The sequence below is a fragment of the Ambystoma mexicanum genome, chromosome 12, assembly GCF_040938575.1.
Source record: "Ambystoma mexicanum isolate Mex_15411 chromosome 12, UKY_AmexF1_1, whole genome shotgun sequence".
Lineage (NCBI taxonomy): Eukaryota > Metazoa > Chordata > Amphibia > Caudata > Ambystomatidae > Ambystoma > Ambystoma mexicanum.
The window spans coordinates 58523820-58539554 of record NC_090936.1 but is presented as its reverse complement, the minus strand read 5'-3'; the positions used below and the strand labels follow the sequence as shown (position 1 = coordinate 58539554).

General features: G+C 45.0%; 1 protein-coding gene across 5 annotated transcripts in view; it reads right to left on the bottom strand.

The window, feature by feature from the left end:
* Positions 1–15735, bottom strand: part of CNTN1 (contactin 1) — a 1316193-nt gene that overhangs the window by 122583 nt on the left and 1177875 nt on the right. For all 5 annotated transcript variants that reach the window (XM_069627984.1, XM_069627985.1, XM_069627983.1 and 2 more), the window contains one exon: positions 13537–13723. In XM_069627984.1, coding sequence (XP_069484085.1) covers positions 13537–13723 — 187 coding nt within the window. The remainder of the gene's footprint in view (positions 1–13536; positions 13724–15735) is intronic.

Below are 15735 nucleotides of genomic sequence, written 5' to 3'. Positions count from 1 at the left end.
TGTCCCATTAATAGAGCCAGGCAGGGTCAGGCACTTTATCCTGACTATTCACACCTGACTCCACTTGACTTTTTATACCAGTATGAAAGTTGTGGCTCTGCCAAAGAGTATGAGCGAGATGAACAAGTTACTTACCAAACTGGTAACGTTCTTTCGATGGGATGTTCCTCTGATGTATTCCTTATCTTTGATAAATCCACTTCCAGCTTGCTGGCCTCAGAATTTTTTTTCCACAGTAGAGGGCGCTGCGCGTCGACGCCCCTTGAGTCGGTGTCCCTCGAAGGCCTCCGTATCAGCGCCGATGTCAGCATAGGTATAAATAGTCTCGCGCAGCGTCCCCTGCTCAGTTCCGTTTTGAGGTGCTGTTTTGCTTTGCATGAATTGGTTAATAACCTTGAAGGAGCGTAGGCTGCAAATACAAGGGAAGTTTTACTGCGGGGAAGGATGGGAGGGGCGATAAGGAATACGTCGGAGGAACATCCCATCGAAAGAACGTTAGCAGCTTGGTAAGAAACTTGTTCTTCGAAGGGATTGTGTCCTCCGACATATTCCTTATCTTTGATAGACTCCCATAGCAGTAGTATATAGAGAAGGCGGGAGTAAAGTGAAATGTTTCCCTTTAAAGATGCACAGAGTGCAAGACAGCTTTTCCAAATTTCATCTCCTGGCTAGAGGAGGAATCAAGAGTAGAATTTAGTGAAAGTGTGTGCAGACGACCATGTGGCAGCCGCACATATGTCCTTAATTTGAACTCCTCTTTGGAGAGCTGAAGAGGCTGCTATACCCCTGGCTGAATGAGCCCTGAGATGTTGAGGGGGCTCCTTTCCTGCCAATTTATAGCACTATATAATGGTTAATATAATCCATCTTGAAATGGTTTGTTTTGTAATAGGCAAACCTAATTTGCGCCCTGCATACCCCACAAACAATTGGTCTGCTTGCCTAATCCTCGCAAGTATTCTAATGTAAAAACTTAAGGCACACCTTGGATCCAGCCTGTGTAATCTCTCTTCCTCTTTCCCTGGATGGGGAGGAGAATAGAACGAGGCTTAGGTTATCTTTTGTATAATGTGGTATTCTGAGACCACCTCTGGGAGAAAATTCGGCTTCACTTGTAGAACAACCTTATCTTTGTGAAAGATTGTATGTGGAGGTTTGCAAGATAAAGCTTGTGATTCGCTCACTCTTCTGGCCGAAGTTAAAGCCACCAGAAAGAGTTTTAAGAGTGAGAAACTTTAATGAACAGGAATTAAGTGGTTCGAATGGGCTACCCATTAGAAATTTCAAGACTAGGTTTAGGTCCCACATTGGAACTTGAAAAGGAGTTGGGGGAAAAACATTAGTTAACTCTTTCAGAAATTGAATCACTAAGGGCACTTTGAAGTATGAAGGCTCCTCTGCAGTGCGCTAGAAGATTGACAGCGCTGCGAGGTAGCCCTTGATTGTGCCAACTTGAAGACCTGAATTTGCCAAATAAAGCAAAAAAGATAACACCATTGGTGTACTACATGAAAAGGGTTCAATATTCTTTTCTGTACACCATCTGCAAAATTTGTTCCAACGGCAGCGGTATAAAGATTGTGTTAATGCCTTCTAGCTGAAAGCAACACCTCCATTACGTCATCCGGGAGATCCCAATCCTTGTATCTCAGCCTTTCAGAAACCAGGCGTGAAGGTTGAGGGTTCTGATATTCAGGTGGAGAACCGGACCTCCCTTCTGCCAGAGAACATACTCTCTTTGCGGAAGACGAATCGGAGGACAGATGGACATGTCTAGAAGATCCGGGTACCACGTTCTCCTGGCCCAATCCGGGGCAATTAAAATCATGCGTTTCCGGAATCTTCTCAACCTTCTGATCATTTGAGGAATGACAGGGATTGGAGGAAACGCGCACAGAAGTGGAAACTCCCAATTCACTACTAACGCGTCCCATAGAGCTCCTCTCGGGGGAAATTCCCTTGAGCAATACTGATCGCACTTCCCGTGGATACTGGTGGCGAACAGATCCACTTGAGGGGTTCTCCAAAGGGCGAAGATCTCCTGAAGGACTTCCTGAGCTAGTTCCCACTCATGGGATACTGTGTTCTGTCTGCTCAGAGCATCCGCCGTCAAGTTCTTCTCTCCGCTAGGTGAACTGCTGATAGAGAGATTCCTTCTTGAACTGACCAAACCAGAGCTGCATTGCCTCTCTGCACAGAGGCAGTGAACCTACTCCCCCTCTTTTGTTGAGGTAATGCATGGCCACTGCGTTGTCCGTCATTATCAGGACATTCTTTCCCTGTACTGATGGCAGGAAAGCTTTCAGCACTAGTCTGATCGCTCTCAGCTCTAATAGATTGATGTGTAGTCTGGACTCCGATGGAGACCAACGACCGCTGATGGTCAAGTCGTTGGCATGGGCTCCCCACCCCGTGAGGGAGGCATCCGTGACTACTGTTATCTCCGGCCATGTTTGCCAAAACTGTTCTTCTTTCAAGATGTTCTCCCGACAGGCCCCCCACTGAAGGTCTCGAGCTACTCTGTCTGGGATTAGTAGGAGATCTGACATCTTTCCTGAGAATTGAGACCACTGGGTCCTTAACGCCCACTGGAGAGATCCCATCCTCAGGCGAGCCTCTGGCACTAGGAAAATGCAGGATGCCATGAGGCCTAGCAAACTCAAAAAGTCGAAGGCTGGTAGACGTTGGGCTTTTTGAAACCTGGTGACTATCTGTAGAATATCTTGAGCCCTCACCTCTGGTGGCGAGGCTTTTCCCAGGGATGTTGAGGGAGAAGCCCAGCTTGTGGAGGAAATGGCAAACATAATCTAGATGAATCTGAGCTTGTTCCGGGGACACTGCACTGATCAACCAGTCGTCCAGGTAGGGGTAGACATGAATCCCTTCCCTCCTTAGACTTGCAGCCACAACCGCCATTAGCTTTGTATAGACCCTCGGGGCGTAGGTCAGCCCAAATGGCAGAACTCAAAATTGATAATGAGAGTTGCCAATTGCGAACCTCAGGTACTTCCTGTGTTTGAGATGAATTGGCACATGGAAGTGAGCATCCTGAAGTTCTAGAGATACCAACCAGTCCTGAAGCTGGAGGGCCTAAAGGATCTGAGAAAGGGTTACCATCTTGAACCTGTCTTTCCTGAGGAATTTGTTCAATTCTCGCAAGTCCAAGATGGGTCTCAATCCTCTGTCCTTCTTTGGTATTAGAAAGTAGGGGGAATACCAACCCTTGTACCTCTCCGCTACAGGTACTGGTTCTATGGCACCTTTCTCTAGCAGGTCTAAAATCTCCTTTATAAGGAGCAGGTCTGGAAACTTCAAAGAGTTGTTCCCTGGTGGATGGCTCTGAGGAGTTTGTAGGAAGGGCAGGCAGCAACCTTAGGCAACTGTCTCCAATGCTCAAGCATCTGACGTAAGAGCCTGCCATTCTCCCAGATGTTGAGTTAACCTGCCTCCTACTGATGTCTTGTGAGGGGACACCTCAGAGGGGTTTAGAAGCGGCTGACGCAGATGCTGAGGGTAAAGTATAACCTGCTGATGCGGGTTTGGTACCTTTGACCAGTCCACCACGGGTGAATCATCTCTGGCCCCTTTGAGCTGGCTGTCCTCTGCCTTTTCCGAATGCGGAGTAAAAGCGAAAGGACTTACCCGTCCAGGATGTACCTGTGGCCTATTTGGAGTTTGCCGGATTGCAGCCCCAAGTGATTTCGCTGCTGCTTTTGATGTCTGCAATTTCTCCAGTCTGTCATCAGCCTTTTTGCCAAATTTAGAAGTGCTGTCAAAGGGCATATTCAGAAGTGTGGCTTGCACATCAGGAGCAAAACCAGACTTCCGCAACCATGCAAATCTGCGGATTGTGGTACTCGCCGCCATGGCTCGGCTGATGCTGTCAGCAGAGTCGATGTCTGTTTGGAGGGACTCACACATCACATCCTTCACATCCTTGATGATGTTCTCGAATGCTTCTCGTTCCTCCCATTCTGGAAGACAGTCAGCCGCTGATGAAGCACACTCCCAAAGGGTGTGGCTGAATCTCGCTAGCGTGCAAGTGGCGTTGATAGATTTAAGTGCCATTCTGCATGCCGAAAAGACTTTTTTTGACATGGCATCAAATCTTTTGTCATCTCGTATTGTGGTATAGTGGGGTATGCCAATTTACTGCTTGATGACGTTGCTGCCTGCACAACTAAACTCTCTGGAGTTGGGTGCTGCTTAGATATTCAGGGTCTGAAGCTGACACTCTGTATTTAGCAGAGAGCTTTTTATTTACTGCAGGGATAACTTCAGGTGTCTCCCAATTTGTGGATATTTTCCTCTGCAGTGTAGCATGAAAAGGGACGATAGGATCCTCTTGGGCCCCTCTATCTAAGATATCAATAAGATCATCTTGTTGGAAAGAGGGTGCAGGTGTAGTCCACCCCAAAAATTGCATGATTCTAGCCATAAGGGCCCTGCAAGTTATTTCTGCATGTTCTCCAGGTTCTGGTCTAGCAAATTCTGCCTCTGGGGAGGTAGCTATGCCACTGGCCTCATGTAAAGATTCTTGTAGATCTTTCCATCTATTTTCTTGTGAAATGAGTTCCTCTGGAATGGATACTGTTGTTCTTTGTAATCCAAAAGGTCTCTCATTGTCAGAGATAAGGAATGAAACCCATTTACAGAGAAGAAGGAGCCAAATTGGTGGTTACTGCTTGTGAAAACGTTGTGGTTGTCGACGTAGACGTTGTAGGTCTCGACAAACCCGTAAAAGGTGTTGAAAACATCGAAAAGTGTCTCGATGTACTTGAGAGGACCGGAATCCTACTCGGCGTCGTCGAAGTTGTCGACGCCACTCTGGATGCCTTGGTCGGAACCTTCGACACCTCTGATGCCCGTGGCGTAGTTGAGGTCTCGAGGACGTATCTTTCATCGGGGATCGACGACTGCGTCGAAGACGGCATCGATGACACAGATTTGTGCGTCGAAGATACCTTCGACAATGGCGTCGATGATGCAGCCTTATCCGATGATGTTTTGCCTTTACTCGAGGGTTCATGACGCTCTCGAGGATTTTTGCTCGCCGGGTTCAACGACTCGCAGCGTTTTTGTTTTTCGGGTCTTTCACCCAAGGTATCACCTCTAGGCATCCCCGAGGGGGTCAAGGCCGCTTTTCTCGAAGACCCTAAGCATCCTTTTACAAAATTCTTCCCACTTAGCTGGAGAGCTGTGTATTGTGGGGCAGGTGACCCTTTCTGTGGAATTTGAGGAAGAGGAAGAGGGAGATCTATGACGCCTCTTCTTAGAGTGTCTCGATCTCGAAGAGTGATGGGAACTGCTTCGAGATCTCGATCGGGGATGTTTCTTTTAACGGCGAGGAGATGAATGTCTCGACTCAGCCGAGGATAATTTTGAAGGGTTAGAAGTTTTAACAGCCTTACCTCTTTCTAACTTACCCTTACGCTCCTTTAAGGCTTTCGCCGTCATGGACATGCAGTCCTCACATTCTGAACACTGATGCTCTGATCCCAGGCACCACAAACAGATCCTGTGAGGATCCGTTAGAGACATCTTCTTTCCACAATCTCACATTTTTTTAAGCCAGATCGTGGCGTTGATGGTTCGGATGAAGATGTCATCGTTAGAAACTTTAGATTTTCGATGAATTTCGTTTTTTTTTTCAAAGAATGGAACCGAGGCTCACAAAGTGGGGAAAAACGGAACTGAGCAACGGATGTTGCGCAGACTTTATACCTATGGTGACGTTGGTGCCGATACAGAGGCCTTTGAGGGACACTGACTCGAGGGACGTTGACGAACAGCGCCCTCTACTGTGGGAAAAAAATTCTGAGGCCAGCAAGCTGAAATTGGATTTATAAGGAATATGTTGGAGGACACAATCCCTTCGAAGGGATGCTGACTGGACCAGAGGAGGTAAGGAGCAGGGAGCTGCAGAAAGAGAAGCATGCCGAGACGCTGGCACGGTGTTCGTGAGGGGCTGCAGTGTGGCTAGGGAGCTGTGTCTCCAGGGAGCTGGAGCAAGGCAGGCTGTATCCTGCCAGCGATGTTCAGGGAAATGTGTGTCCCCTTGGTATGTGTGCCAGTCCCAAAGGTGTCTGAGGGGCAGGTGGTGAGACCCTGACCTCGGCCCAAACCCATTTGACCTGCTTGCCGGCGCTGCGCTACTGTTGGTGAGTTTCAGGCGAAAAAAAGAAACTCAGTAGCGTGCAGGTGTGGCCGGAGAGGGAGAAGGAGCATTGTTGAAAGAAGAGCCCGATGAGTGAAAACCGGGATGAAAGCAAGCAAAAGCTGGAAAGCAGTGAAAGAAAGCAAAGCGAAGCAAGAGAAAGGAAAAAGCAAAGTGAAGCAAGCGAAAGCTGAAAAGCGGTGAAAGAAAGTAAAGAGTAATGACAGAAGAGGTTCGCTAGAGGCTTAACGAAAGTAACGAAAGACAGCAAGTGCAGTGGCAACGCGGAAACAGCTAAAAGAGGGTGCACGCAACTCAAAAGTGGTAAAGAGGGTGCAAGTCACCAGAAAGAAATACAGAGTACAAGAGGCATGTTAAAGGGCAAATGAAGGTGCAAGCACAGTGAAAAGTAAGGAGAAGTCTGCAAGAGGTACAGATAGGTGGAAGGAAGATGCAAGTGTTCACAACAGAAAAAGAAGGTGTGCAGGAAACACAGTAAAGTGGAAAAGGACAGAGTGAACGAGGCACAGAAGAGGAAAAGGTTCCAGAGAATAAGGAGAGGGATTAGAGGTCAGAATGGTCGTGCCTGAGAGGAGAAAAGAACCCAGCGTTCACGGAAGTCTCTGATATTACTTCCATGAAAGAACTGTACTTTATAGGTACATCTTGACAAGAGGAACTTTTTTTGTTTGTTTGAGACCAGAGGGGCTTAGGCTTGGGGAATGGAACCCTAAGAGGTCCACAAGAGACATTGTTGAACTTCGTGAGGAGGGGCCTAAGCTTGAGGAAGGGAACCCTAAGAAGCCCACAAGTGAAATTGTTGAAATTCATAAGGTGTGGCAAAGGCTTGGGGAAGGGAACCTAAAGAGGCCTAACAGAACAGTGTTTTTTTTGTTTGGAACTGGAAGGACAGACGCTTGGGGAAGGGAACCCCAAGAGACCCAGAGACATTGTGAACTCTAATGACTTGCTGCAAGAGCGCTACGTTGAAGGTTCCAAGGGCAACCCTTTTGAGTTGAGCTATTTTGAACAGGCCGAACTACACCTATTCGCAATGTTAGTCCAAATTTTTCTATGGTAGTTATCATGCAAGTAATTCATCTATTAAATCATCTATTGACAATGTATTCATTTATGCATTCCACTAGAAATAGGCCATATTAAAACTATGGGTTTGCTTAAACTATAATAGTTCCATATTTGCTGAAGCCATGTCATTTATGCACACTTGTCATTTTAGTATAGCACAATGGATGCGTTTAGGTGCTTCTAGGCGCTAGAGAGAAAGATGCTCTGTCTATGTCCATTCCGAATCGTGTGCGGAAGGATTGTTGTTGCACAGTGTGGTATGGAATGAAAACAATTGTCTTTGCTAGTAGCTGTTTGGCACAGACAGAATGGCCTTGTCTGGCAGGAGCTGCAGGCAAGGAGAGACTGTGCTTTTCGGTTTGAGAGAAATGGATTAGCTGACCGCAGAGAATCATTGTTTAGGGTTTTGCAAATAAGCTATCTCCATGTTTCGAGGGAAAGACACGATATGAGGTTCTGTCCTTATAATGTAGAAATGTTGAAATGTCACTGTGAACTATGTTCATGCACGTAGATAGACATGCTGCCTTGAAGAGAAATGCTATGCTGGTGAATTGTATGTATTACGCACACGTAGCCATAGAAATGAACCGACTACCATTTGCGTCATTTAATGTATAACTGTGGGGTCTCTGTTGAATAGATTCTGTCTGTCAGGAGAGCAGGAGACTGTCGAGGGCATCTGACGGAGTAGATGCAGGGCTGTCGGGAGATGGCAGATGCAGAGAGTAGGAGTGTGTTGGAGCGCTAATGCTAGAGAGAGCTAGAGGGAAGGGAGCTGTCTCATTAGAAGGGTTGAAAGAGCTGTGTGAGGACAGAGAAATGCTATGCAGGGGTTTTGCTATTTGCAAATGCTAGGGAGAGCATTGCTAGAGATGCAGTAGGTTAGGCTCTGCTGGTCTAAGAGCATTGCTAGAAGACAGAGGGGCGAGGCTAGTTGCACTTATGCTTAATGAGTGCTGATCTGCTTACTTATGTAGTGATTTGCTGTCGTTTTGTCATGCAATGCAAGGCATGAATAAAGTGTATTATGTTTCGAATTGAACTGATTACTGTGTTTTCTTTTGTGTCTTATTTTGTGATCTTTTCATGCTTGTTTGTCCCATAGTATAGCAATTTTGCTGTAGTTTCTCAATGCACCTCAGTAACACAGTGCACCATTATTTTCTAGTTTCTCAAATGGTGCACAACGTGAGGCCTTCACGGAGCTGATCGATGACTAGAACAGAAGAGGATGTTTTGACCTCCTAGTTTGTTGCAGCAGGTGGTACTTCTGACCCACTGATCGAGATAGCGAAGGTGAGGGTTTTGGAGACTGCGTTGTGTGCAGCTGTGGATGCTGTTTGCATCTTTGTTTGGAGGCACAGTGATCGGGGGAATTTGTCTTTGTTGAGAGATCGCAACTCTTTCTTGGAATCTTTGATTTGGTGAGCATGCTCTAGGACATTAGTCTCCAGGACTAGCTGTCCGTCTTTGGTTGTAAATCCGGATTTGTTTGGTTGAAAATCTGACCTTTGTTTGGATTGATTTGGTTAATAATAATAATAATAATAATAATAATTGAAATGTGTGCATATTTTTGCCAAGCTAGAAGGCTGGATCTACTTGTTTAGAGATGCCTGAAGCTTGTTTTGAGACTCACAAGTGCTTTGAGGCTTTGTTTGTAGAAGAAGAAACTGCAGTAATTAATCCATACCTTAGTGGCGTTAAAGCAATAATGGATCGACTAAAGAAAATGTCAGAGAATTGGGACACAGTCCCAGAATCAGAGCAAGTGCATGAGCCCATGAGGAGAAGCAGTTACCTAGGGTACACTTGAGTGTGATAGATGCTATGTCACAGTCACAGACATGTTCCATTGACAGATCAGTGGTTCGATATTGCCATGTCAGGAGGGCAACAGAATGTTTTTCAGTAGATAGTTCATGTATGCCAGAAATAAGCCCTATGCCAGAAATAGTGCCCATTGAGGGTCCCTTTGTAGAATGCCATTTGCAGAAATCCCATTGTGAAGAGAACCTATTGACTAATGATTGATCCTTGATTGCATCTTTGCAGAGACATATTTCTACACAGCAGTACTTAGCATTGCATTCTGATTTAATGGGGGGATGTGAAATAGTGAGGATTTGCGACATAAATTGTCATGGCAGCATTTGGCCATCTTATAGGAGAGGTGACAGTGTATTATTGCCTGACAGATTTGGGAAGTGTTTAGAAGACACATTGAAATTGAGCACAAATTGTGCACAGACATGCTGTGATGTGCAGAATGCATTGAGCTTTGCTAGAATGCCTCTGGGATACACTGAGAGTGCTGGCGTTTATAAAGGAATGCGGGATGAAAGATTGGAGTTGCCACAACATTGCTAGCAGACTGCTATTATGAAGTATGCCACGAGGGCACGGTTTGTTTACTGAATGGAAATACAAATGCAGGACACAGAGTTTCGATTAATGAGTTCCTGTTTTGTCAACATGAAGGAAGAACGTGGTGGTTTCTTAATGTTGAAAGAGGGAATGATAATGGCTATAGATGTTTTATTACATTGCAGCACCACACAGAGTGGTTTGCAATCTTGGAATTTTCGAATTATGTTAAGGAAATCATTCTGTGTACATTCTTGAAAGATGGGAATGCATTATGCAGAGAAAATAAAGGGAAAATACTTCACAAGAGTTGACAGCAGCTGGAGATACAGACCTTTGTATACACTGAATGGGAATAATGGGCAGACGTTTTGATTTTAGCATCGCTGTCTGAGGGACAGCCACAGTTTCTGGCTAATTTATGCAGTAGTGTATTGAGCAATGAATAGCTTTTGTTTTGTTTGAAATACAGCTTGATACATGCTTGCAACGGATACTGCACTTTCTTTCTTTTTTGGTTTTGAGTTACAATTGCCTTTACCTTTTGACCCTGGCAAGAGGGCTGGAAGGGAGCGGGCTAGGGATGGAGTTGATAAATATGGGCAGAAAATATGCCCTGACACGTATTTCCCAGTGCTTGTTTTGATTGAAGAGAAGCTTTGACTCATGTGTGGACAACCATGAGGTCTATCTGAAAGTTGCCATCTGCATTGTTCTGAACCAACACTCTGAAGGAGAGTGCCACGATTGATACACTCAGTATCAAAGGATAGACTAGGGAACGTTTTTGGATTGAGGGAAAGTTGAGGAAAGTGCTTTGGAATCTGTTTTATCGGCACCCACATGAAACCAACGATGTGCTCGAAGAGGCCTGCTTGCAATGCAGTGAGCAATGATGTGATCTTTTGTGAGTGTGAGCCTATGTCAGTGAGGCTTCATGATAGTCACTGAAGAATGTCGACTTGCTGGAACTACACTGGAAATAAAAGATACTGACTATTCTATATTGCCTATGCTACACTGGAATTTTGCACAGATGTGAGGACACAGATACATACAGACTGACATGCAGTTTGCCATAGACTGGAATTAACTGGGTCCATGAGGAGACCACTGTTTGGCTACTGACTACGTGACACTTGTCACTTGCTAATGACTGGAAATAGTCATGAACTATCTCTTATGTACAAGATAATTGAAATCGACTACAACATGACTGGATAACTGAAATGATTGGGCCTATGTCCACAGAACACATGCATTGATTTCCTATGCTTGATTTCCTATGCTTTGTTTACGTTTTACAACACATGCTTTGATTTGCAACACCTGCTTTGATTTGCTATGCGTTGAGAATGTAATGCACCACGTTTTGCCAGTTTTTGCAATGTTTGGGAGTTTCACTAGGGTGCTGCCTGCTTATTTGAATGCCACAGCAAGCTTATTTGACCATGCCATGTGCATGTTTACAGAAATCTGACACGCTTGTCAGCTATGATAGATTTGCTTGGTCTTGCCAGAAAACCACTGATCGAGTGTCACTATTGCTGCCTCAGTGGCACTATTGAAATGTCCATGTTAGTATTGCTTGAGTATTTCTGAGAATCTAGCTATTTGCTTTCATATGTCATGTTTTGATCACACAGACTACCTGTCTAGGTATATGTATTCCTGGGATGAATTGTCAGGATGATAAAAGGATTGTTTGTTAGTTCACATTTTTCTATGATAGTTATGTGAGTAATTAATCTATTAAATCATCCATTGAACATCTATTCATTTATGCATTCTACTAGAAATAGGCCATATCAACACTATGGGTTTCCTTAAGCTATAATGGTTCCATATTTGCTGAAAGCCATGTTATTTATGCACACTTGTCATTTTAGTATAGCACAATGGGTGCTTGTAGGTGCTTCTAGACGCTAGAGAGAAAGATGCTCTCTCTCTGTCCATTTTGAATGGTGCGTGGAAGGATTGTTGTTGCACAGTGTGGAATGGAATGATAAAAGTTGTCTTTGCCAGTAGCTGTTTGTCCCAGACAGAATGGCCTTGGCTGGCAGGAGCTGCAGGCAAGGAGAGAATGTGCTTTTCGGTTTGAGAAAAAATTTGCTGACCGCGGTGAAACATTGTTTTGGGTTTCGCAAATAAGCTGTCTCCATGTTTCGGGGAAACACACGATAAGTTGTTCTGTCCTTATAATGTAGAAATGTTACAGTGAGCTTTAGTTCATGCACATAGATAGACATGCTGTCTTGAAGAGAAATGCTATGCTGTTGAATTGTATGTATTACGCACACGTAGCCATAGAAATGAACCGACTGCCATTTGCGTCATTTAATGTATAACTGTGGGGTCTCTGTTGAGTAGATTCTGTCTGTCAGGAGAGCAGGAGACTGTCGAGGGCATCTGAGGGAGTAGATGCAGGGCTGTCAGGAGATGCAGATGGCAGATGCAGATGAGGGGAGTAGGAGTGTGTTGGAGAGCTAATGCTAGAGAGAGCTAGAGGGAAGGGAGCTGTCTCATTAGAAGGGTTGAAAGAGCTGTGTGAGGACAGAAAAATGCTATTTAGGGGTTTTGCTATTTGCTAATGCTAGGGAGAGCATTGCTAGAGATGCAGTAGGTTAGGCTCAGCTGGTCTGAGAACATTGCTAGGAGAAGCCGGAGGGGCTGCGCTAGTTGCACTTATGCTTAAAGAATGCTGATTTGCTTGCTTATGTAGTGATTTGCTGTCATTTTGTCATGCAATGCAAGGCATGAATAAAGGAAATTATGTTTCGAATTGAACCGATTACTGTGTTTCTTTTTGTGTCTTATTTTGTGATCTTTCATGTTTGTTTGTCCTATAGCATAGCAATTTTGCTGTAGTTTCTCGATGCACCTCAGTAACACAGTGCACCATTATTTTCTAGTTTCTCAGTAAGACTACCTGAAACCAGCTGTAGTTTACATTTCCTTTTGAATCACCATTATTCCTTTAAGAAGAACATTTGGCTTAAGAGTGAGGGCAAGCATTGGTTTCGACACAGACAAACTTTGGTTTTGGACCTACAGACATCGATGGCGCTTAGAAACATCAGTTGAGGGAACAACCGCCTTGGAGTTAGGGAGAGATGAGCATTACACCATCCCCACAAAGTCTGATAATAAAGGCTTTCAAACTATTACCTTTGAGCCTGTGTCTCTCTTGATAACATGCTAGGTATAGTAGGGGGGGTGATGAGGATATTGTCTGTTATGATACAAACAAAAGTTGATATGCTAATAATGCATCTTCAGCCTCCTAAAACTCCACTATGGTTTGTTTAATGATAAAAACATTTAAAAAAAAAAAAAAATACAAATAAAAAGTAATTGGATTAAGCATAGCAGACACAATTGGGCCTCATTCCAAGTCTGTTGGTCTGGAAATAAGGGTCGCAGTTGCAACGTACTGGCACCCTTTCCAGACCGCCAGACTAGGACAATGCCTGCAGGGGCTGGTGCTCTCGGCAGGTCTGACCTGACGCAAGCAACGGCCGCTGCAGGGATGTTTTCACAGAGGCACCAGCACCCTTAGCAACGTGCCGGTGCTTCCGTGTCCCCAATCCAGTGGACTCCACGGGAATGGGGACATACAGTTTCTGCCGCATGACATCCCAGGCTGCCAGAACTTGTAATGTCCTGGTGGCACAGGGATCTCAGGTGGCGGCACAGTGTTACAAAGACGGCGGAAACCCACCGGTAGTACTGGCTGGTTAGCGCCGACCTTGTAATAAGGCCCAAATGTCTTGGAATTTCATTCATTGCTGGTGTCCTGGAATTCAAATATTGAATAATGATTTACATAGCTGTCAGAGAGCCTTTTTGAACCATTAGACATATTTCTTTGCACAAACCGCTTAACATCTACAGACTATACAAATAAGACATTTACTTACGTGCTTTTTTTGTGATGACATCAACAATACTGCTGGGTGGTCCTTCGCCTGCGCTGTTAAAGGCTTTGATCTCTAAATGGTAGCGTGTGTCGGGTAGCATGCCTTCGAGTTTCACAGAGGTTTGCAGGTTGGTCACTTGCACTCTGTTTGCACCAGGTTCCTTATCTTGGACACGCCAGTAGCGAACCTGTGAACATGTACTCATTAGTGATTTCTAAGTGCCTACTACAATAAAAATCTAACTGTGGATACATTCTGGAATGTATTGACTCAATGTGGAAATAGGCATAAATCAGTGATCTCCAAGTCCAGTCCTAGCTTGCAAAATCCAAACCAGATTTTCAAGATGACCGCTGACTATTTAAATAACTCCAATTAAGAGTTACTGTATTCAGATGTATTTTGTCTAGATTTAAACTATGGAGTTTATTTGAGTCTAAGTTTGGACCCATATATGATCACAAACAGATTATTTGTGCATTTGCTCGACCACAAAATGTTACTGCTAAGATTTTTCATGCAAAACCTGGTAATCCACAAATACAACAATGTATTAAAACCAAATCACTCGCACACAACTATTTTCAGCACTTCTTTTCATTTTGGCTTTCAATGTGTTGAGCATGCCCACATTGGCAAGAGGGCATGACTGGGGGCAAATATATGGGGATTCTTGTGTTGCTCAGTTAGGTATGATATGATACGATATGAAATGGTATTTATATTGCGCCTACACACAAGTATTTCAAGGCGGGATTGTAGGTACTCCTTATTTTCTGGCTACTACCATAATGTTACTACCTGGCCATAAAATGGCAACACCTGGAATATGGTGCTAGTATCTCCCCATGTTAAGGCAGTGATTGGTAAATAACTGCAAGACTTATCCTTGGCCTCAAGCCCAGGAACCGCATCTCTCCAGTGCTAAAATCTCTCCACTGGCTCCCGGTTGCCGCGAGGATCAAGTTCAAGACCCTCTGCATCATCCGCAAGACTCTCTGGGGCCTTGGACCCCACTAGATCCAACTTTCCCTAAATACCTTCCTGGTACAGCCCTTCGGTCATCTAGCTCCAGCTCTCTGCAGATACAATGCGTTTCCAAGCAGAGAGTTGGAGTTAGATCTCTCCTCCGCAGTGGCCTCCCTCTGGAACGGCCTCCTTGGCCCTCTCAGAGTTGTGCCGGATCTCTTTAAGTTCTGGAAGCTTCTCAATACCTTAATTTTCTCTTCCTCCTTATCTCTCGCCCTCCCCTGCCACTTTATAGGCTGCCTGGTTCCTTCAGATTCTTACAGGGCACCAGGCCCACCGAATCCAGCCCATCCCTAGACTTGGTCTCCACTGGGCCGCTCCCCCCCCCACACATCCTGCACTTGACTCCGGGCACCCTCCTCATGCACTAGACTGGCTGGGCCTGCACCACTTGAGCTCCTTACCTCGCACTTATCTTGTGGACCTTCCTTTGCCTGCACTCTCTGTATTCCCCTGACTCTGTCCCCCCCAGGCTCTCGTTTTCTCACGGGGCCTCCCGTCCTGACAGGCACTTTCCTCCCACCTATCCCCTGTGCTTCTTGTTACTGCACTTGCATGATCCAAATGTCACAAGGCCTTGTAGGACCGTTGAATTTTGGCATCACTCTATCTCCCCCCTTGTCTTGTTGCGCCTTGAAACATTTGTGTATAGGTGCATTATAAATAAGCAATAAAAACAAATTAATAAATAAAAAACAATCTAACGTCTATTCAAATTCCAAAAGTGTTGGGCTTGTCAATGTTTGCTTTTAATAGGAATCCAGTGCAAGGGACAGAAGTAAGGCCAAATGCATTCATTAAATTCAAGTGGCCAAAGCCACACTTGCTTAAGGCACCTCATTTTCACAAAGAACTGGTTTCTAGCTGCGATTAAGCCATTACCTTCAGAAGCAGCAATACTATTAACATCCCCTTAAAGGATAGAGGCAGCTCCAAGATATCCTGCAAGTGTGCGTTTTGGGTAAGGAGGAGCACGCAGTTAGTGGAGATGGCTATGAGGTCTAGCCTGGCCATAGTCAAAGGGTAGGTAAACAGTCACAAACCACCCTTATGCTGTGTTCCCCTTATCACATCCGATCTCTTTTCTATCCTTGCTTCATATGACAATAGGTTCTGTTTACATACAGCACTTACAGCGCCACCGAAGAGTAGAAACTAAAATGCAACTGA